We start from the raw sequence: 23,675 nt of genomic DNA, 5'->3' as shown, positions 1-23,675 counted from the left end.
ACCACAAACAACCCCAAGGGATGTGATCAATTTCAGCATCAGTGGAAGCAGCAGAAAAGAATAACGTTTCTTCAATGGTAGGGAATGATTAGTTGGCTAGACTAGCAATCCTTTCTATATACACGTTTTTGTTTTAATCAGAGCAGTAATTAAATGACCCATTAAATTCTTTACAACCTTAAAATTCGTTAAGTTGAAGACAAATCTGAGAAGGAAGTGTTGCATAATCAGACAAAAATGAACCTACTTAACTACAATCAACACAATGACTCAAGCAACACTAAAATGAGATATAAATGTAACAGAGATACAATTTTTTTCAAGTCTAATAGCTATATTTAAATTATGTGTCCTTACATTCCTAATAAAGCATACTTAATTATAAAAAGCTAGAGAGTAAGTTTTTAAATTCTAAAGTATATTAATGTTTGACATCATTGATGTGGTACATTAAATTCTGGTACCAAAATCCTCAATGAATTTAATACTTCAGTTAACATACTTTGGTTTCAACTTTCATGGCACCATCTTGATTTACTGGATCTTCAGTGTCAGTTTTACCAACCAAATCCTTAAAGATAGCCAAACGACATTCAGCATTTTCTTCCAATGTCTCTCGTTCTTGAAGGAGTGTTTCTCTGCATAACACAAATAAATCCCATTGAGAAACCAAAAATAATTAATTAATTAATTAATTTAAAAATCACTACTTTTTGTTTTTGTTTTAGTTTCTAAGATTAAGGACATGGTATGTTAAAAGCAGATTTAATTAATTACTCATGTATAATACAGAATCATCATGGAGATTACTACCAGCTATTTTTCAAGCCTATAAAAAGAGGTAAAGGCCCTGGCTGGTATGGCTCAGTGGACTGAACACTGGCCTGCAAACCAAAGGGTCACCAGTTCAATTCCCGGTCAGAGCACATGCACAGGTTGCAGAACAGGTCCCAGGCTGGGGGGGTGTGACAAGTAGTTGATTAATGTATCTCTCATACATCGAGGTTTCTCTCCCTGTCTTTCTCCTACCCTTCCCCTCTCTCTAAAAATAAGTAAAAATCTTAAAAATAAGTTAATAAACTAAACAAAACAAAATAGGTATGAGTCCTGCCTGGTGTGACTCAGTGGATTGAGTGCCGGCTTGCAAACCAAAGGGTCACGGGTTTGATTCCCAGTCAGGGCACATGCCTGGGTTTGGGGGTGGGTCCCCAGTGGGTAGGGGGCATATAAAAAGCAACCACACATTGATGTTTCTCTCCCTCTCTTTCTCCCTCCCTTCCCCTTTCTCTAGAATAAAAAATTTTAAGTAAGAGGTATGAATTCAGAAGGCACCTAAAATAATTAAAAAAAAAAACTTAAACAAGTAAATAATATTCTCAATTTTAGCCAGGACATGGAAGAAATAACTTACTTAAAGTCAGCCTCCCGTTGAGCCAAATATTGAGTGAACTCCTGTGTAACTTCTTCACGAATTCTAAATTCCAATGTTAATTTTTCTTTTCGTTCATCTATCAGTTTTTTTTTCAAGTCTTCTATTAAATCCAATAGTTTCTAAAACATAATATTAAAATTCTAATAAAAGAATGTATCCCAAGACAATACTGTCCAAATGTTCAAAATAAAACTCTTTTCATTTAGTCAATTATAATAATGCATCCTTTAGCAGTGATAATAATCTCACTGAAAATTATTTATCTGCAGAGATTCATTCATCTAAAAAATCAGTGGTCCTCTCCAAATTTTAGAAACAGACTTATAGTAACTGAAATGTCTCACTGCCAAATTATAATAAGAAAGGAAATGATAGTATAAACATCAATTATCCACCAAGCAACTACTTGGGGAGTTCACATTTGATTTCGTTCAATCCACACAAACTTCTATGGGCATTTACATTTCCTAGCAGGAGAAAGAAAAAACCAGGTCTGTAGTAAATATTTAAGGTTGGGTTTTTAATTAGTCTGTCAAAAGCTAAAGCCTAAATGTTAGAGTAGTTACTAAGTACCCCTAAACAATTTCCAAAATGACAAAGAGTTGTTACATAAACTTAACTTATGGGGTCTTGATAACTATCCAAGTGTGAGCATTAACTTCGTAGCCTTTGAACACACATATACAAGATCTGTCTAGAAGTCCAACCACTGTTAATATAATGAAAACAGTTTGCACAGCATCAAAGTAACCTGGCAGTCAGGAATAGACTAGAATGTGCATGTGTAAACAATGATGACTTCACTGACTAGTCAGTGGAGGCAGTAGATGTTGTTGAATGAGCATGTATACTGTGTGGCCATCACATTCAAAATGACTGAGTGAGCAAAGCAACAAATCAGCATTAAATTTTATATTAAGCTTTAACATTCCTCCAAAGAAACTATTTGGATGATTCAGAAGTCCGCAGCTATGGGCAACTGGTGACTGGCAGCTTCATCATGACAACACACCCATTCGTGCATCATGTTTCATGCAGAGATTTTTGGAGCAACATCAAATCACCCTGGTGACTCAGTCCCCCTAGAGCCCACATTTGACACCCAAGGTTTCTGGCTTTCCCCAAAACTAAAATAACCTTTGAAAAAGAAGAGATTTCAGACCACTAATGAGACTCAGGAAAATACGATGGGACAGCTGATGGCAATTGGGAGAACTGTGTGAGGTCCCAAGGTGGCTATTTTGAAAGGGATGACCCATCATTGTCCTATGTACAATGTTTCTTGTATCTTCATCAATACATGTCTCTATTTTTCAAATTGCATGGGTAGATACCTTCTGGACAGACTTCATATAAGCATGTATTACAATGAATAAATCAATTAACACTTGACATGGCCAGCATAGATTCGTAATACAATAAACTATGGAATTATGATATCAGCCTGCCCTGACCAACTTGGCTCATGGGTTGGGCATTGTCCTGCAAAGCTAAAGGTCACCAGTTTGATTACTGCTCAGAGTACATTCCTGTGTTGCTGGCCAGGTCCCCAGTTGGGGGCACTCAAGATACAACTTATTGATGTTTCTCTCCCTTTCTCCCTCCCTTCCTCTCTCTCTCTGAAAATAAATAAAATCTTTATAAAAAATGAAAAGATTACAACCTGATCACTTTTTAAGGTTTCTGATTAAAGTGTCTCAAAGCCAGACACCTTTGAATGCCTCAATTTTCTATTTGACAATATTTTTATAGCTATCCTGACTTTGAAACACTACTAAAAAGTTAATACTGAGAAAATAATTATATAACAGGACCCAGTGTTTTGGTTGTAAGAATGGTTATTACAGTGTTGATGTTTTGCAGTGGTGGTTATATTTAAAATGTTAAAAAAATGAAACCTAATTTGATAATTATACATAAAAGATTAGTTCAATTATGGTATTGTCAACTACTATAATAAAAAATTATGGTTTATATTTTAACAATCCATGCTTCTCACATTTTTAAATGAAAAAAATAAGGTTATAAAACAAATGTATGGTAAACATCCATTAAGCGGCAGAGAGAGCTTTATATTTAACTTTTTCCAGGTTCCACCATGATTATTATATAGTACTTTTATAATTTTAAGCAACCACAAACTTTCTCACTGTTTAATAAATAGTGACTACTGAAGAAATGTGGGAGACTTAGAGAAATCTGAATGTGGGAATACCTTGGGAGATTGGTATAATCTTAATTCTCAACATTAAGTTTTTTATCATTGTTAGTATCTGATAAAGATTTTGTTGAAAATTCTTGTTGGTTATCCTAGTTAAATAAATTATAAGTATAAACATGCTAATCAGTAAGTTTCATAACAACTTTTAATACTCACAATCCTCCAACTAAAATGCTAATATGAAGCTTTTTGCAAGGCCTAATCATTTTTATTTTTAAAATTAGGAAAAACTTTGATGAAATAGTTCTCTTAAAGTACCTATCAATGTTATAAGATATGCATTTACACTATCCCTTATAAACTAATTCATTATAAATTGTAGCATCATTTTTCCCTAGTAAATTCAGAAATATTGCTAACATTTCAAGTTTAATTGACATTATACACAATCATCAGCTTTAAGATCATTACAAATTAAAACAGAACTCTTAATGGCTCCTTTTCTCACTGAGGTAAACGTTTTCATTCTAATTTCCAAAACAGGTGCAAAAATGGCTTTCAGGGACACTAAAATAAATTACTAAAAATGAGTATTTAACCCATCTTGGCTGGTGTGGCTTAGTGGATTGGTTGCCAGACTGCAAACCAAAGGGTCACTGGTTCGATTCCCAGTCAGGGCACATGCCAGGTCCCCAGTAGCGGGTGTGTGCATGAGGCAACCACACGTTGATGTTTCTCTCCCTCTATTTCTTGCACCCTTCCCCTCTGTCTAAAAATAAATAAAATCTTTTTTAAAAAATGAGTATTTAACCCAATACATTGCCCATGTATTTGGACTTCTTAAGTCCAAATGACTGCTATGATGGGCAATGTGTTAGCAACATTAAAGCACATGGATGAGCACAAGGTTACTGTATTTAAACAGAGGCTGTTAAATCTTATTTACCTAAAAGAACCAAGCAATTCATATTTTTGAAGAAATAAAATAACTGATACTGGGTAGACATTTTAAGTATCTGTACTTAAGACTACAAACTATGCTAAAATCATTGGGTAAAAAGATACTGGGGAACAAGATATGCATGTGGTCTCAAAGTATCATCCCACAAATGATATGCTTTTACAATGGAGAGAGATCTGAAACACACTACATTAACCAAGTGAGCAAAACTTAGCATCACCAAGAATGAGGAAACCATACATTGTGTGTCCCCTGATGTGATGCAATGGGAAATTCACAAAGTCAGCTATGTAACAGGCTTGCCGAAAGTCTAAAACCTAAATCATGAGGAAATAAACAAATACAGATTGGGGGCATTTTATAAGACAGTTGGCCTCAACTTTTCAAAACTACCTATGCCATGTTAGAGACAATTAAAAAAAGTAATAATCAAAAGCAATGTGTTAATTTTAGCTATAGATCAAAAACCAAATTGGGTATAAAGGACATATTGGAACCACTGGAGAAATCTCAATGTGGACAGTATGATAGGATAATTATTGTATCAATATTGAATCACTTAAGTATGAAAATGGTCTGTGATCATGAAGAAAATATCCATGTGCTTAGGAAATATATGCTGAAATAGACATAAGATGTCATTATGTCTAAATCTTACTTTCAAACGGTACAAAGAAATGTGTCTTCAAATATTCTTAGAAAGAGAATAAAGTAAATGAGGCAAAATGTTAACAAATGGCGACCAGTGTAAATGGGTGTTCATTGGTCTAGTCTTCTTATAGATCTGAAATGTTTCAAAATATAAAATTGAGATATAAAAAATTTAGTGTATTATGGAAAAAAACTAGAGAGGGAGCCTTAAGTATTGTTAACCCTATCTTCAGAATAATAATAAGTGAAGCTTAAAAGTATGAGTTCTTAACACATACCCTCTTCTCACGGCTAATGAAAGCCTTGTCTTCTGCTAATGTTTCATCTAGATCTTCATCAGTAAGTTCAGTTCCAACATTTTGGTTTTCTTCAGCTACTTCTAGATCCTCAACAAAATCTTCATCTTCCACCAGATCTTCCAGTCTACTTTCCCATGAAATTGTAGATCTTTTTAAATTTAATATTTTATTATCTGAATTATTCAGGCCTAATGGTACATCTTGAGAAGATTTGACAGGTCCAAATGACTTCTCTTGAGAGGAATGTAAAGTGTCTGGAACACAAACCTGTTAAAATAGCCAATGTGACTTTTAAAACAGGAAAGGCAAAAGCTGTCCACTAAAAAGTAATTTATATATTATTAAGTCAAATAACAACTAGAGTGTTTAAAATAAAACCTATGCAAATATTCAAGAAGAAATTAGCATCCTTCAGTGAACATTCCAATAACAGGAAAGTTAATTACATATGCACACTACAGGTAAATTTCCTGGGCTGGGCTACATTTTTAGTACTGTTCCTAGCAGGGGGCGACCCAGTTGGCCACTAAAGGAACCAGTATGGAAAAGCTGGCAATTTACTGCAAGAACAGTACTAAAGTTTGCAACAGATGTCTATTATCATTTTAATCCTAGCAGGGTAATCTTTCAATCTTTACCCACATCCCTCCTACTTGGTCAAACATTTACATTTTTAATTTTTAATCATTTCTTAGGTTTATAGTTACAACTGCAAAATGTATTTTCTAGCCCAAGAAAAATATCATTAATATTCTAATAATAAGAGCCTTCAATATATTTACTTTTTGTGCAATGGCTGAGAACTTCAATACATTGAGTGTTTCATCATAGGTAAAACAACACTGGCTGATGTTCACGATCATACATATTTTCCCTTTACCATGAAAAAAACTTTGAAAATAGTGAGTCAGTTTACTTTCCCGGAAAGGCACATGCTGTTGAAACCTATGGAAAAAAAGATTCAAATAACTGTAAGTTAAAATAAATCACATGAAGTCAGTATACTGATAAATTTTACAAAGAAATAATTAACCTAGCTAACAAGGACTTAAATTCTAGGTTAGTCACTGGTTCTGCCTGTGATAGTAATTCTCTGTTTATGTTGTTTTCTTTAAATATTACTACTATTATTACTAATATTTGTAATAATAACCCATTAGGTTAAAATGTTAAGAAAATCACACAGAACTGGACTGTGTTCTTTATTGTAGAGCAATTATATGACATTTGCCATGAAACACCTTAACTGCATAGAAATGATGAAGACTGATTTAGAATTTATTTAGTCTAAAAGGTTAACTAATGCAGAAATCTATCACATCTAGAACACAATGCACTAGTAAGAATAAAATGATTTTAGAGAGGCTTATTGTGTAAAGTGTCTATTGATCTATATTTGCTATGAAAAATACTGTGGTTTCTTGATGAGTCATTGGCGTGAACTGACACTTTTTTATTTCTATCATTTTTTTAACCCAAGATCTCTGCATATTTTAATTGTAACCTATATACAATCATTACGTAAGAAACAGGTTAAAAACAAAAATATTTCTAAGCTAGTAGAGCTGAAAATTTAAAAATTACAATATTTAATATACTAATAACACTTTCAACAACACTTACTTTGACTTTTCACTGTTCTTCAAAACATTAATACACTTTCCCAGAGTCAGCAAAGACGTGTTGATGTTCCCAGTCTCTCTCAACCTTTCACCTTCATTCTGTGTCTTCATGCTTCGCTCTGAACCAGCAAGGTCACATAAAGACAATCTGAATAAATACACAAAAAAAAACCTTTAAAAGTTCTTCAAAATAAAACAATTCAAAATAATTACAATTTGAAGAAAGCTCAACTTACTCACTGACTCGGATTACACGAGGTGTTTCAGAATCCTCAATCTGTAATAATCTAATAGTGAATATGCTGTGACTAAAAGAAATATACAAAGATCAAACATTGTTTCATTTATAATTTCTGCATTCTAAATAGGAGACAGAGCATCTAAATCAACATCTATTTATATCCTAACACTAGCCAAAGCTCCAATACATTTTCCAACTAGCTGTCAAGATACTTCAATCCAATGTTCCACTGCCACCTAAATACCTGACTATCTAAAACCAAGTATCGTATCTTTCACTTAGCCCAAAATCCCTTGAACCTACTCCTTCTCTTAACATTCTTTATCTTTTTTAAGATTTTATTTATATTTAGAGAGAGGGGAAGGGAGGGAGAAAGAAAGGTAAAGAGATATCAAGGTGTGCCTTTTGCACACCCCCAAACAGGGACCTGGCCTGCAACCAGGCATGCACCCTGACCTGGAATTGAACTGGTGATCTTTCACTTTGCGGGTCAATACCCAACCCACTGAACCACACCAGTCAGGGCTCCTTCTCCTAACATTCCAACTTCTACTAATATAATCATTTATAATAAAAACCATATTATTAGTTAAAATAGTATTATATACAACTAATCTTCTTTAAATATATACCTAGAGCAAAGCATATATTTGGCCTACATGTAGGATTATCCCTGTGTCAAACTGAGTAGGGGAGGGACAGGGCTCTTTCCCACTTAAGAGAAGGCCTGTTTAGATATCTCATTGCTTAATCTTATTTCCTTCTGTCTCTCATCTTCTAATCCCTCCCAACAAAACATTCTATTTCTAAATGCTTGAGATGCTGTCTTAAGAGTATGCACCTAGTATTTGAGTTTTGGGGGTAAGTGGAAAACACACAGAGCAAAGCCCACCATTATAGGCAACTCTTAACATATTAAGCTTAATATTCACAAAAAGAGTAAAATGCCTCAGACTTTATGCAGATTAGTAAATATTTTGTCAGAACAAGAAAAAGTCCTGATAGTCTTATATGTGTGGCACTCTTTAGTTTATGAAATGATTTTATGCCCATGAACTCATTTAACGTATCAGAAAAGCTACTGCCCACTTTAAATTTAAATTAGTTCTATTTACATTAGCAAAGAATAGCCTGGATGCTTCAGGCTTACAACATAGGATATACTCCTTACCTTCTACTAGAAGCACTGTTCAGTTTTGTGAAAGCAACACTCTGATGTTTCATTCCTAGTTTTAGAAGTCTATATGCCTCTTTGCAATCAGATACTTGAATCCATTGTAGATCTTTAAAAAATAAAGAGGACACATATCAATAAAAACAGTATTTATTATACAATGTAACCTCTTTGAAGATTTATACTCTCTTTTCTCAAAGAAATATATAAAATCTTTCTTTTAATAACATGCCCTAGATGGAGTCAACTCAGCTATTCCATATTCCACTACAAAAGAGGTACACAAAAGAATATTTTAATAATTTCCAGTATTTAAGTTATACAAACATGCAAAGTAAATTCTTTTAGAGTTGACCAAAGGGAAAATTTTAAAATGGATAAAATTACTTAGAATAAATATCCAGAAAAAAAAACACAGTACAGATTAAATCTACAAAATTATGTAGCTGTGAGTCATTCCAGATTACACCCATTAATAAATCATAAAATCAATTTTATTTAGTCATAACCAGCATTTTGTAAAAATGAAGTAGAAATAGAAACATCAAAGTGCATTCCTTATAGTAAGGGTAGGTATAATAAATGAAACTTGTAGTTGTAAATACATAAACATATTTACAGAGCTACTGGGTCACCATCTTATTAATATGCATGTATCTCCTACTGTGAATAGTGGTTTAAAAAGGCTGGAAAGATGCCACTGTGGAATAACAGAAATATTTCTGAATCCCCAAAGTTTGGACGCTATTACCAAGCAACATAATAATGTAACTATCATCATGCACAGCTTTTCCTGTCCTTCAAAATTCAATCAATGATACTCAAACACAACACTTACTAAAATAAACCCCTTTATATTCAGATTTAATTAACATACCAAAACATACTTGCAAAGCACAAACTTATTATCTTGATATTAATAATTGATAATAAATTTTTCAATTTCCAGTTTGCTTTCATATAGTTACAACAAAGCCTAGAAAAGAACTCAGGAGCAATGAAATAAAAAGTACTTAGTATACCTTTTATAAAAGAATAGCCCTTTACATCCTGGGAAAGGCGTAGCATCTTTCTCTTCTGGAACTTGGATGATATAGGAACGAACAAGTCATAAATACATTCATTATAAATCTCAAAGAAAGAAACCCACAGAGAAAATTTTATATTATCCATATTCAAGCTAGCTTGTTCACAATCTTTCATAGATTCTTCAAAATCTGAGACATTCAAAGAGTTTGTTAAACTTCCTGCAAAAAAAATAAAAAAGGATAATCACAAAATTAAGCAATTGACTAAAAAAGTAAGTCAACAGAACAGATCAAGTCTCCTACACTTGAAAAACTAAGTATCCTTAAATCTTTTGACATGCAATGTTAAATGTTTTGGACCAAAGCAGATGTAAATGATATTTGTATTAACCAAAGTTTGGCTTCCTCTTTTCTTTTGGAAAATATACTAATGAACTAAACTGAAATTAAATGCACAATAAAAGAAAAATTAGCATGTTCTTTGGATTTTACATGGAAGTTACAACCAGTGAAACAGTTATCTGTGATAATCAAATAAAACTTTATAGTAAATGCATTATATATAGTTATATACCATTTTCCAAATATTGTTAGGTTATTGAAGGAATTAAATCGCAAGTGTTTCTAAAACCTAAAAGCTTTTCAAACGCATTTCACATAATAAGCATTTTAAAGGTGAGGAAGGAAATCTTACCAGAAATAGCATCATAACTGTCATTTTGCATTACAACCTAAAAAAGATTCATTTTAGAAGTTAAAAACCATTTTTAGTTAAGAATAAAAAACCAGTAATATTAATTACCTATTCAAATAAATCAACAACCAAATCACATCCCTTTCATCTACTCAATTCAATGACCTCTGTCTATTAATTATTTTTCTTGTTTATAATAACACATTCTCACAAAGGAAATCTGGCAAACTACAGAAGAGTATTAAAAAGAATATCATCATATACAATCCCAGCCATTCAGAGGCAATTACTATTACTATTTCAATATATTCTCATCAATTTCTTTTCTCCACAGTTATTACACTATAAGCTTTTTCTCTAATTAAAATTAATTTGTATACACTTGGTGGCCACATATCTGAATAAATGTGAATGAAATGACACCACCCCTTCTCTAAAAGCAATGAAAAAAAGTCCTCAAGGGAGAATAAAAAAACAATAATAACGTAAATATAAGTATCTTAATGTATTATCATCTTAACATGTTATTTTTCTTCTGCATGCTAATCATTTCCATAGAACACATATGTAAATCTCATTCTTAATAGTATGGACAAGTTGCTTTCTAAAAAAACACTTTACAATCAATATATGAAACTGAGTATCTCATTTTTTTTTTTTTACATTTTAAATTTCACAGGTAAAATCATGTTTTGTTCTAAGTAAATAACTGGGGGAATTTTTTTCATTATTAATGACTAATTTTCACTATGAATTATCTATGAAATTATCTACCAATCTCCATAACTTCTATTAAAATACTATTTTACTTTCCCAGACCAAAATCATGAACTCTGAACTCTACCAATCAAGAATTTTTACTACCTTGAAACCTTGATTTCTAAATCCCTTTTTTTTTAAAGATTTTATTTAGTTATTTTTAGAGAGGGGGAAGGAGGGGAAAAGAGAGGAAGGGAAACATCCTCTTGTGTGCTGCCCCACAAAGGACCCAGACCCACAGCGGAGACTTGTGCCTTGACTGGGAATCGAACCGGCAACCCTTTGGTTCACAGGCCAACAATGCTCAATCTACTGAATGATACCAGCCAGGGCTATAGTTTTAAATAACTCTGAATAAAATCAATTTCTCAAAACATTACAAAATCCAGAAAAGGAAACAGACCAAAAAAAAAGAAGAGGGAAGATAAAAACATAACCTAGTAGATAAGAGACATATGAATGAATTAAGGCAGTAAGAGACTTAAAATGCATTAAATGAAGGAGCAAGTTATAGAACATATATATAGTAAAATTTCTATTTTTATTTAAAAAAGACTATATTCTACAAAGATATATGCAAATATATGACTATATTTGTGTATGTATGTATACATACAAATATAGAGAAACCCATTATAGATTTTATAATAAACATATAGAATACTTTCTAATCTGTTAATGATAGCATTTTTTCTTCAGAAAAGGAATTACAGGAAATTTTCAAATGTTACTTTTCATATTCCCTTGTTTAGTTTTGTATATACATATTACTTTTACAATTAAAAGAGAATTTTTAATAACAATTACATAATAAGACACACAAATAAATTACCCGAGATTAAAGATAAGGAGAGAATCTTAAAAGCAACAAGAGAAAAGGAGAGTTACCTACAAAGGAGTTCCCATAAGACTATCAGCTGATTTCTCAAAAGAAAACTTGCAGCAAGAGGTTGGAAAGAAGTATTCAAAGTCATGAAACGCAAGGCCCTACATCCAAGATTACTCTATCAGGCAAAGTTATCATTTAGAATGGAAGGGGCAGATAAAATGCTTCCCAAATAAGGTCAAGTTAAAGGAGTTCATCATCATCAAGCCCTTATTATGAAATGTTAAAGGGACATATCTAAGAAAAAGAAGATCAAAACTATGTAAATAAAATGACAACAAACTTATAACTATCAACAACTGAACCTAAAAAGCAAACTAAGGAACAGAACAGAACACAGAACAGGAACAGAATCATAGAAACGGAGATCACATGGAGAGTTATCAATGGGAAGGGAGAGGGAAGAATGGGGGGAAAAGTAGAGGGAATAAGAAGCATAATTGGTAGGTATAAAACAGAGAGAGGGAGGTTAAGAACAGTATAGGAAATTGAGAAGCCAAAGAACTTATATTTACAACCCATGGACATGAACATGTTGTGGAAGGGTTGCAGGGCAGAGGGGGACAAGAGGAGAAAAAAATGGGACAATTGTAATAGCATAATCAATAAAATATACTTTAAAAAAATCATTACATAATAAGTGCAATGCTGCTTCTACAACAACCAAAAGAGTTTTCAAAAACATTTACACTTGTTTTGTTTAAACATTTCTGCTGTTCATACAATATAAAATAAGAGGGGGTCATCAATGTCATCAAACAAGCTTTTAATACTTTCTCAAAAACACAACCACCACCACCATAAGCATTCCAATACAGGCTGAAACAAACTAAGGAGTTTATAAAAGGTCATGATTTATATGTGTTTTACATACTAAAATAGTTCCTTACCTCTTTAACTTGCCGAAGCAATGCACTTTTGCTGGCAATTTCTTCCTTCTCTTGGTCTGGTGATAACCGTATATATTCTCTGGATCTATGTGGTTTAAGATTCATTTTTGTATATAGTCTTCCCTGAAGACTATCAAATAATACATTCAAAGTCCGAGGCAGAATGCCAATATTTTCTTCTGTGCCTGTAAAAATAATTTTTGTTTTACGCTCCCTCAGAGTTGAGAAATCAAAACATCCCTGGACTCCCAAGGCTCCTTTTATACCACCATATGCAGGAGTAAACAGCTAGGACAAAAGTGAGTTAAGTTGAAGAATTACTCAGTGATAACTTTGGTCTTCACTGTATAATAGATATTTTATCAACTATTATTCTGATGCAAAACCTGAAATTTTACATTCATATCCAGTCACAGATTTGCAATCACCCATAACTGCAAGCTGTAAAAGTAAAATTAAATCAAGTATTTCCCTGGTTATCCATGCTTAATTCACTGTGTCACATCAATTGTTTTTCTGAATTTTTCGGATTCACAAATGAATTAAATTGATCTGAATTAAAAGCCATCAGCAATATATACTGAATTATGCTATTACTATTAAAAATGGAGCAAATGGACTACATAATGGAAACACAACTACATGCCAGTTTTATATGAGCGAATATTAGTGCTTCACTTTTCCTTTCCAGCCAAAATAAAACAATTTACCTTGAAATGTATATGTTTTCCCTGAATTGGTTAGCCCATAAGTAAAAATCAGCCGACTCTGTCCTTTCAAAAAGTCTTTTACTGGCTGCATAATGCAATCCTGGAAGAATTCTTTCTGTGTAGTTTCTGGACCAAAAACCTAAATAAGAATTTTTAAAACAAATCTTTTTAGGAAATTCAAGTTAATATTCACACAAGTTATACCCTATCTCTCCTGCTTAAAAATTTTTTAAATGATTTTATAAGATTCATTCTTAAAATAGGCGTTACAAGCCCAACTCCCACAAACACACTTGATAGTTCACCTACTCTCATCACGTTTTCAAGAAAGAAATCTGACCCAGCTAAACAAGTTTTCATCTGACTTCTGAAAAAAAATTTTTCTTTTAAAAAAAGATTATAAAGAGCTAAATTGTGATTTATTCACTTCAAATATATATTTACAAACCTGAAATTTGAGTCCTACCCTTTAGGAAAAAGTATAATTGCCTAATATCTAAGTTCCATTAGCACAAGATGTATATAGTTAATTATATATAATTATATAGTGGTTTAGCCTAAGACAAGTCTCTTTTCCTTAAAAAAAAAATCTTCAGTTTCACATGGGTACTTACCTTAGAAAAACTAAATTTCTGTACAATCAGCCCAGAGCTTTTCTCACTTAACCGAGCAAGTGTACTTTGAGGATCTTTCAGCACAACAGTCTGTGAGTCCAGCATATTCACACAGCCCTAGAACAAATAAACAGAAATAATCCCAAAATAAATAAATACAAACAATTATATTTTGTCCATTTAATGAAGGTATAATGTTAAAAACCAATTAAAGTCAACACAAACCTCAGGCTCATGTTCTTTTTCTGAGTGTGTGAATGGTCTTATTCGAAGACAAACCTGGAGATAATCTTTGGATTCCAAACTGTTTGCCTAAAAATGAAGAACAAATAATTGTATTTATAAAATACAAATGTGGCTTTTCAGAGATCATCCTTCACTAATGTGGCTGATAGTTATATAACAAGATTACATAGAATCTCTAAGCAAACAGTGATTCTTCTGTTTTTAAACATTTTACATGTATAAAGAAAAACTTTTAAAAAAAAATAACAAAATGTTCTCTGCCTTCTATATTTTATACTTGAAGTTTACAATGAGCCTTTTTTTCCATAAAATCCTAACTTTTCTAACTACTAATAATAGGGCTCTAAGTCACTAAAACATAGAACTCTAGAATAAATCACAAGGAACCAGAATAGTCTATCAACTCACATGCTCCATTCCATCATGCATTTAGGTGTGATGTGAGGGAGGGATTATAAGGAGGTACAAGGAAACTTTCTTTCCTCCCTCCATCCCTCCTGTCTTTTCTTTTTTTCTTTCATCTATGTTTCCTATACTCCCATTCTTCCCTTCCATGTTATTTATGAATTGGGTTAATCCATCTCTCTAAAGAATTGCAATTAACAATCTAAAAGGTAATAAACAGAATATATATATATGGACTGAATCAAAAAGTTTACAAAGACACAAAGCAAACATTATAGAGGTAGTTGGTAGAGTGGTAAAAGGACTTTTACTTCTTAAACATTACTGAATTACTTTAACATTTTAAAATCTGGATTATTTTTTTAAACTAAGGCCTGCAATTCCTAGAGGCATAGTAGAGTACTTTACATTTTTGAGCCAATAACAATAGTACCTCCATGAACTATTAGCTCAAAGTATTTCAGCTTCAATATTAGACCACATTATTTATCTTGATGTCGTATCTCTGTGAAGCTAGATTTCTCAATGGTTGCTTTGATAACAAGAAACATGTACAATCCCAAAACAATGAGGCACAGTAATGTCTACTCCAATTCCAAAGCCTGAGAAATTGTGCAGTGCCCAAAAGGTATACATATCCCATTAGTAAATAATGTTGTAATTGAAAAATAAAGTTAAATTGTTTTTACTTGTCAATTTTTTTCAAATGGTTACTACATTAGGTCATAGATAGTTAAGTCATTTGGACCTATTACTTGGAAAAGAACTGTTATGTACTTAAGGCACCATGAAAAAATTACGAAGACAAGAAGTGGGAAAGCTAAAAAAAATTATTTTCTTCCCACCTTCTAAGTTCTTCTAGCTGGGTCCAAAATAAAATTAACAGTCACACTGACAGGAGAGAGTATTCAAAGTTTTTTACACGAATGTACATCTGAAGTCCATAAGAACATGAAAACCCCAGAGGCACTGGGTAGTTCAAATTTATGTGGCATTACGGGAAAAAAGAAAGGGGGACAGAGGTTTTGAACAGGAAAGAGGCAAAAGCAAAAGAGCATAACACATGCAAACAAATCCTGCCAGGTAACCCAGAAACAATGGGGGAGTGGGCAATCTAGCTAATAGGCCCCTCCTTACTCGGATCCTTCCTCTCTACCATATTTAATTCAAATTAGTCTAAGATCAAAATTCTCAAGGGGAATATGCTAAGATTCACTTCTTGAAGCAAGCTTTTCCATTCAAATTACCTAGGCAGAAAAGGGGGAGGGTCAAAGATTCTTTCAGAACCATTTGTTTAACCAACTTAAGGACCTGGTAGGGTAGCTCAGTTGATGGGACAATCTCCTGATAAGCCAAGGTTATAGGTTCAGTCTCTGATCAGGGTACATACAAGAAGCAACCAGTGAGTGCAAATGGGGTAGAACGACAAATTGATGTCTGTCTGTCTGTTTCTGTCTTTCTCTCAAATCAATAAATTAAAAGAACCTTAAAATCAATATCCCAAAAGGCTCATCTTAAGATGGCAAAACTTTGGTTCCCTTCAAAAGGCTGCCTTAAACCCAGTTTAGAAAGCTCTAGTCCTACCTATCTGCAAGTGTGTGTGTACCACACACATTTCTACTCAGTCATGATAATAAACATAAAATTTTTCTTATACCTACCTCAGTGCTTGAAGCAACTAAGGAAAATTCACGAGAGAGATCAAGCTTAATGCTGTCAAAATTGATTTCTGAAGGCCTTGCAACTGGATCGGCACTAAAAACATATGACGGTCTAGGCATCCCATCTTGATTTAAATTAGATTCCATTCTGTAAGAATAACAGCAACTTCTTTAGATATCCTTAATAAATTAGCATTTAGACTATGAAGGTTAGCTCTGGTTGGTGTGGCACAGTGGATTAAGCACACGCTTGTGAACTGAAAGGTCACCAGTTTGATTCCTGGTCAGAGCACATGCCTGGGTTGCAAACCAAGTCTCCAGTGGGGGGCATTTGAGAGGCAACCAATCAATGTTTCTCTCATGTATGAATGTTTCTCACCTCCCTTCCCCATTCTCTCTAAAAATAAGTAAATCAAATTTTAAGACTCATAGTCTTAAATGACTACAGAGGCTTAAAAAGACTATGGAGTTTAAAAAGTCTGAGTCCAGCCCAATACTTCCCCCATATAACTAGATTTCCAGGGAAGAAAACATGAGACTGCTTCATCTAGAGCAGGGGTCCCCAACACCTGGGCCACTGGGCTGCATAGCAGGAGGTGAGCAGCGGGTAAGGGAGCGAAGCTTCATCTGTATTTATAGCTGCTCCCCATCGCCTGACCTCCACCCGCCTGTCCGATCAGCAGTGGCATTAGATTCTCACAGGAGTGCAAACCCTACTGTCCTACTGTGAACTGTGCATGCGAGGGATTTAGGTTGCACACTCCTTATAAGAATCTACCGTCTGATGATCTGAGGTGGAGCTGAAGCAGTGGTGCCACACTGCAACAGGTGATTCCCATTCTCCAAACCCGCTTTGTATAACATGTGGTGAACGACTATCCAAACCTTCAAAACTGTTTCATCACATGGAGACTAAGTACCCTGCATTAAAAGACAAGCCTTTGGAGTTTCTCAAAAGAAAAAAATGTGAACACGAAGAACAGAAGCAATTACCGAAGTCCACCACTTGATCAAATGTGTCTGCACTGAGAGCATCATTCCCAGTGGCTGACCACATTGCTAGAGCTAAGAAGCCCTTTCCTATTGGTGAAGAGTTGATCCTGCCTGCTGCTAAGGACGTTTCTTGTGAACTTTTAGGAGGCTGCAGTTCAAAAGGTTCCTCTTTCGACCAGCACCATAACTAGACAAACTAATGAAATAGCAAGAGGATATTGAGGCACAATTGTTAGAGAGGACTGAGTCACCATGGAATGCAATCTGGGTTGACAAGTCTACTGATGTTGACAACAAGGCAACAAGGTTTGTTTTTGTGCAATATATTTATAGGAGGATGTACAGGAGGATATGTTATGGGCACTTTTGTTGCCAACCAATGCCACAGCTGCAGAACTAGTCAAGTCTTTGAATGATTACATATCAGGAAAACTGAACTGGTCATTTTTGTGTCAGCACATGCATGGGCGGAGCAGATTCATGACAGGGTGGCTTTCGGGTTTCACTACTCGGGTCAAAGAGGTCACTTCTGAATGTGAGCCTACGTACACTGTCATCCATAGAGAAATGCTGGCTAGCCGAAAAATGTCACCTGAACTTAACAACATTTTGCAGGATGTGATTAAAATCATCAACAACATTAAAGTACATGCCCTTAACTCATGCCTATTCACACAGCTCTGTGAGGAGATGGACCCAGAGCACACATGTCTTCTCTTACACACTGAAGTGAGGTGGCTTGCTAAAGGGGGCTCTCCGGCCAGAGTTTCTGAGTTATGAGAGCGACTGCAGAGATTTCTTTTAGAAAACAGTCACCACTGGCAGCACACTTCAGTGACACAGAATGCATCACAAAACATGCTTACTGCGTGACACAGTCCACCTGCTCAAGGAACTCAGTCTGTCACTTCAGGGGAGAATGACAACTGTGTTCAAGTCGGCAGATAAAGTGGCTGCATTCAAAGCCAAACTGGGCCCTGGCTGGCGTAGCTCAGTGGATTGAGCGCGGGCTGAGAACCAAAGCATCACAGGTTCCATTCCCAGTCAGGGCACATGCCTGGGTTGCAGGCCACGGCCCCCAGCAACCACACATTGATGTTTCTCTTTCTCCCTCCCATCCCTCTCTAAAAATAAATAAATAAAATCTTAAAAAAAAAAGGCCAAACTGGAATTATGGGGACAAGTGAACACTGGGATTTTTGACATGTTTCAAACAGCAGATATTTTGAAAGAGACTGAGCCAGGGCCTTCTTTCTCCCAGCTGGGGCATGATCGCCTACCTCAGCTTTCAGAAGAGTTTGAGCATGACTCCCCAACCACAAAAGACCCCCGAACTGGGAAGGAATGGATTGGTGGCCCATTTGTGAATAAGCCAGGTGAATCAACTTTGTCTTTGCTAGAAGATGATCAACTGCTTGAGATCACAGATGACAGTGGCCTTAATAGTATGTGTGAGACAACTTCAAATCTCTGTATGTTCTAGATTAAAGTCAAGGCAGAATATCCTGAGATTACCACAAAAGCAGTGAAAAGCCTGCTTCCATTTCCAGCATCCTATTTTTGTGAAAGCAGGGTTTTCTGCAGTGACAGCAACCAAAATAAAATTACAGAGTAGACCAGACATAAGTAACACGCCTCGGGTGTCACTGTCTCCCATCACCCCGGATGGGACCATCTATCTAGTTGCAGGAAAACCAGCTCAGGGCTCCCAATGATTCTGCATCATAGTAAGCTATATAATTATTTCATTATATATTACAATGTAATAATAATAGAAATAAGCTGCACAATAAATGTAATGCACTGGAATCATCCCCAAACTAATCCCCTCCACCCCTCCACCCCCACTGGTCCATGGAAAAATTGTATTCCACAAAATTGATACCTGGTACCAAAAAGGTTGGGAACTGATGGTATATAACATGATGACCCATTGAAAAAAACAAAAGGTCAAATTACTTACAGATTCTGAATCAAATTCAACTGGACACAGCCGACCACTATTATTCATATGATCCAACCTATGGACAAATTCATCAGAAGAAATTTCTTAAATAAAGGTAATCCATAAAGTAAGACAATATAAGGCATTTATATTTCTGCCTAAAATCCTCTCAGAAATCATCAGTAAATGAGTGGATCAAAAAACTATGGTACATTTACACAATGAAATACTATGCAGCAGAAACAAAGAAGGAGCTCCTACCCTTTGCAACAGCATGGATGTTCCTGGAAAGCATTATGCTAAGTGAAATAAGCCAGGCGGTGAAAGACAAATACCGTATGATCTCACCTTTATCAGGAACTTAATCAACAAAACGAACAAGCAAGCAAAATATAACCAAAGACACTGAAATTGAAAACAGGCTGATAGTGACCAGAAAGGAAAGGGAAGGGGGTTATAGGGGAAAAGGGTGAAGCGTTTGCAGGAACAACTATAAAGGACACATGGACAATAACAAGAGGGGATGGAAACAGGGGACAGAAGTGAGGAGGGCTGGGGTGGTGGGGAGGGCTGGGGGAGGAGGCAGAAAACTGTACTTGAACAACAATTAAAAATGTTTAAAAAAAAAAGAAATCAAACAGTAAGGGTGGAATAAATTATAACCTTGTGTTACTGTAGTTATTTAGTGTCTTCTGAAGAATTACTTACAGACTTTGTAACATAATTTAGTTACCTAGACAATTATTTTCCATTGAATTCTTCCAAATAATGCAAGTGAAAAGGGAACATAGTGGACATATTCAAAACAGTACCTGACAGATCATAAGTCTTAAAAGTAAAGGTCAATACGAAATGCAGCAGTAAACTATTAGAACTAAATGAAACATCAAGCCACTAAACTTAAATTTAGGAGTAACCTTAACTGAAAAAATACTAACATTTAAATATTTACTGAGACTCTACTAGGCACCTAACATGAGGGAGAAAGAGAGCTCCCTGTTTATTGATAATATTATGAAATATGCAGAACACTGACTCCCACACTATGGTTCCAGGCTCAGGAAAGCAGTATGGGCATCCACAGGTGTTATATAAATGAGCTGAATATGGTCCCGGTACACTGCCCCTACGTTGTTTTCTTCCCCACAGCACACCAGGAGCATTAATTCAAAAACCTACTGAGGTGGGGAACCCAAATTTTTACACATCCATTTGCTTTTAATAAAGCTCAGATAATCTTATTTTTAACTATTTAGAACCTAACTCTTTGCACATTCCATGAAACTACATGCAACATCTGCTAGCCACAGAACTGAAAACCCAAGCCACTGTTTCCCTTTGGAGTTCTGACCCAAGAACTCCACGCTGTACTTCAGAGCAACATCACTGAGATACCTAAGTCCCCGCTGTGGTTCTCCTCTCCCTGCCCCCAGGTCCTCACCCTCCTCCACTTCTAGGTGGTGGGCCTTGTTTCTAGTCTCCAGAAGGCTTCATGCTGTGAGGGACTTCTCTTGCCTGCTAAGTGCTACCCCAATAAAGCTCCTTGCGTGCTCCTGCCATTTTGTGGCCATACCTCTTTCCTTGATAAGCCCTGAAACCCCAAAACTCAATACAAGGTTTTCATTTTTTTTTTATTTTTCCAAATTGCAAAAACACTAAGGAAATTATACATTTATTTTTGACAAGGCCCAGTAAACTACAGGCTCAACCATACAATTAAACAAGTTTAATGTCTTTAATTTTTTCTCTTTTAATTATATAACCAATGATGTAATGAAAATAGTGAAATCACTTAAGTATAATTTGGTAGAATATTTCAAATATGCAATTTATGGGTGAAAATTAAGAAAAGGTATGTGATAGAGTAAAAAAATAACCTCCAATTCAGAACATAGGGGAAATGCTTGTAAAAACATTAAAGTACTGGCTTGTCATGTCATAACTCAGATTTCATGAAATGCTCAGGAAACTGGAAGGTAAGCTTCATTCTTTGCCTTCAATTAATTATATTCTCCCTCCAAAAATGTATTCATAAATCTTTTATAAAATCCTGGAATTAAAAAGAATGTCTATCTCCTTTAAAAAGTAAGGTTATAGTAGATTGTACTTCTTCATATGGTCAGTTTTCAATGAATAAATTGTCTCTTAACAATTATAAAACTGTTGAAATATACTGTCATTTCCTGTACTTTTAGTTAACTTTCACGTAGGAGTCTGTGGCTTCCCCAACTAGACTAGAAATTTCTTGACATCAAGAACCTTGTTTTATACTACTCTGTATCCCCTACAACAAATTCAGAGGTGTAGAAGTAATGAAAACTCCGTCTAGTGACTTAAATAATGATAATAAAATCCTCTATACCAAAAAGAAAAAAATGGTCCTACTCTTTTAGTGATATCTAGCAATAGCAGAGTTCAGGACCTCATTTCTCATTTCAGAAGGCTGTTGCCATGACTGAATTTTTATCTTTGCTCCAGGAGATTCCATGGTTAAAGATTAGTGAAAAAATTTAAAAATCTGCTACCAAATGATGTTTCTGAATGTCACTAACAAAACATAGCCTCAAAAACAGGTCTTCATAACTACTGATGAGTCCTCTATATGGTATTATTTTGCAACTTGAAGTTTTGGGTCTTGGACATGTAATAAAATATATACACAGCTACACTGCTTCTGGGTAAAATGCTATCTTGTTTTAAAAACAAAAACAAACTTGAATTTGACCACCTTAAGCAAGGATTCATTAAAGCCATGAACTGTGTCAACCAGACCTTCAGCATGGAATATTAGAGTTGTGCCAGGCAGGATCACTGAAGCAGAAGGTGGAATGAGATGGGGGAAACCTTCTAACCAGGAGGATGACAGACAACAGTCATTGCACTAGACACACACTACCCCTTCCGCTTGACACTGCAAAGCCCAAGGACAAGCCCCAGGCACCGGCAGCAGCTCTAAATAAATGCTTCGAGGCCCACAACAGGGCTCCCCGTAAAAGAGGCTGTGTCACCTGCCAAGCAACGTGTTCATCTCGGGAATTCAGGAAGACAGCTTTGGCAATAGAGGCCTATGCCTGAACAACAATAACAACAACAATAAAACATTAATTACTGCAAGCACTTAAAGCCTACTACATACCGGCACTATTTCTAACAACTCTGCACAGTATCACTATCTCCACAAGAAACCTAAGAGTAGGTACTAATATTACTATCATCCCCACTTAACAAATAAGGAAACTGAGGCCTGTGAAAATTAAATACGTTGCCCTGCGTCCGTCAGCTAAACAGCAGTGGAGACGAAATTTAAACCCTACCCCAAAGAATGCGGCTCAACCCTCCATCCCGCACTAGGTACCCTAGAGGACTCCGTCGCTCTGCAAACCCGTTCCAGAGAGTAACCTCAGGGGCGTTACAGCCCCCTGGGAAGGTGCTCACATAGCCACAGCCATTTCCCCGCCTCAGGCCTCCTATGTGCGCAGCCACTACCTCCTTCCTCCCACTCCACCTGGGCCACCTCCTCACCTGCAAATATAGCCTAGCCTGCCCAACCTGCAAGCACCACCGCGAAGCCTTCGATTTCAAATTCAAACAATGGCGGCCAGGCACCGCACTGAACGCTGGGAGTGGGCGGAGCGTCCTGAACAACGTCAGGAGCGCCGCCGGCTCGCTCCAGGGGCCTTTCAGCCGCTCCTGGAAGATGGTTTCTAACGCCTCGCGACCCACGGGCGGAGGGGTAGGAGGGGCCGGGAGTGTAGAAGATTGGAGCTTCCCACGAGGCTGGGCGCGCCATGCGGCGAATGGCGTTGCCTAGTGACTACTAAGCACACCATTCTCGGTCGCAGACTGACAATATAGGTGCGGTGAAGGCCCGGTGGTGAGGTGCTGCCACCAGATTTAGCCCCGCGACTCCCCTAAGGACCGGTGGAGGAATGACGGGCTAGTCAGTGCCCGGCCCTCTCTCTGGCATCCGGAGATTTTCTTAGAACGAGCGCTGTCCGCATCCCGAGAGTCTCTTTTCTCGGTGCCCAACCGTCTACAGCGGCCCTTCTGTACGAAAATTTGTCCCAGAATAGGTTTTTATAAGCATTTATCTTTATTTTTCCTTTCTGAAAATATAAAGTAGCCACCGTTGCGAGGTGCTGGACTGTGACAATCAAAATTCCATACATAATCAAGGTCTTTGCATGCCCAAAATTTAAGTGCCAGTACATCCTTCTCTGCTTTTGTTAAAGTGATCCACTTATTTTGAGTGTGGTGCTATCACATCCGTATTACCAGCAAATATTACTTAGGCCGTCTCTCC

At 35.8% G+C, this 23,675-nt stretch overlaps 1 protein-coding gene across 5 annotated transcripts in view; it reads right to left on the bottom strand.

Annotated features, from left to right (window-relative positions):
* The window catches only part of KIF20B (kinesin family member 20B), a 74,986-nt gene extending 52,002 nt beyond the window's left edge, over positions 1-22,984 (bottom strand). For 4 of the 5 annotated variants that reach the window (XM_045854609.1, XM_045854611.1, XM_045854612.1 and 1 more), the window contains exons 1-16: positions 22,895-22,984; positions 19,391-19,448; positions 16,435-16,582; positions 14,348-14,434; positions 14,123-14,239; positions 13,509-13,647; positions 12,799-12,983; positions 10,264-10,300; positions 9,564-9,788; positions 8,539-8,650; positions 7,363-7,434; positions 7,128-7,274; positions 6,287-6,449; positions 5,484-5,771; positions 1,412-1,551; positions 503-638 (exon numbers count right to left, since the gene is read on the bottom strand). In XM_045854609.1, the coding sequence (XP_045710565.1) occupies positions 503-638; positions 1,412-1,551; positions 5,484-5,771; positions 6,287-6,449; positions 7,128-7,274; positions 7,363-7,434; positions 8,539-8,650; positions 9,564-9,788; positions 10,264-10,300; positions 12,799-12,983; positions 13,509-13,647; positions 14,123-14,239; positions 14,348-14,434; positions 16,435-16,581 (1,995 nt within the window). In that variant the 5' untranslated portion in view covers position 16,582; positions 19,391-19,448; positions 22,895-22,984. The remainder of the gene's footprint in view (positions 1-502; positions 639-1,411; positions 1,552-5,483; positions 5,772-6,286; positions 6,450-7,127; positions 7,275-7,362; positions 7,435-8,538; positions 8,651-9,563; positions 9,789-10,263; positions 10,301-12,798; positions 12,984-13,508; positions 13,648-14,122; positions 14,240-14,347; positions 14,435-16,434; positions 16,583-19,390; positions 19,449-22,894) is intronic. The other variant, XM_045854610.1, reaches the window with a different exon arrangement.
* Between the last annotated feature and the right edge of the window lie 691 nt (positions 22,985-23,675).

The sequence above is a fragment of the Phyllostomus hastatus genome, unplaced genomic scaffold, assembly GCF_019186645.2.
Source record: "Phyllostomus hastatus isolate PE091 unplaced genomic scaffold, TTU_PhHast_1.1 phas_scaffold_1066, whole genome shotgun sequence".
NCBI classification, from domain to species: domain Eukaryota; kingdom Metazoa; phylum Chordata; class Mammalia; order Chiroptera; family Phyllostomidae; genus Phyllostomus; species Phyllostomus hastatus.
This window is presented reverse-complemented; position numbering and strand designations above follow the sequence as displayed.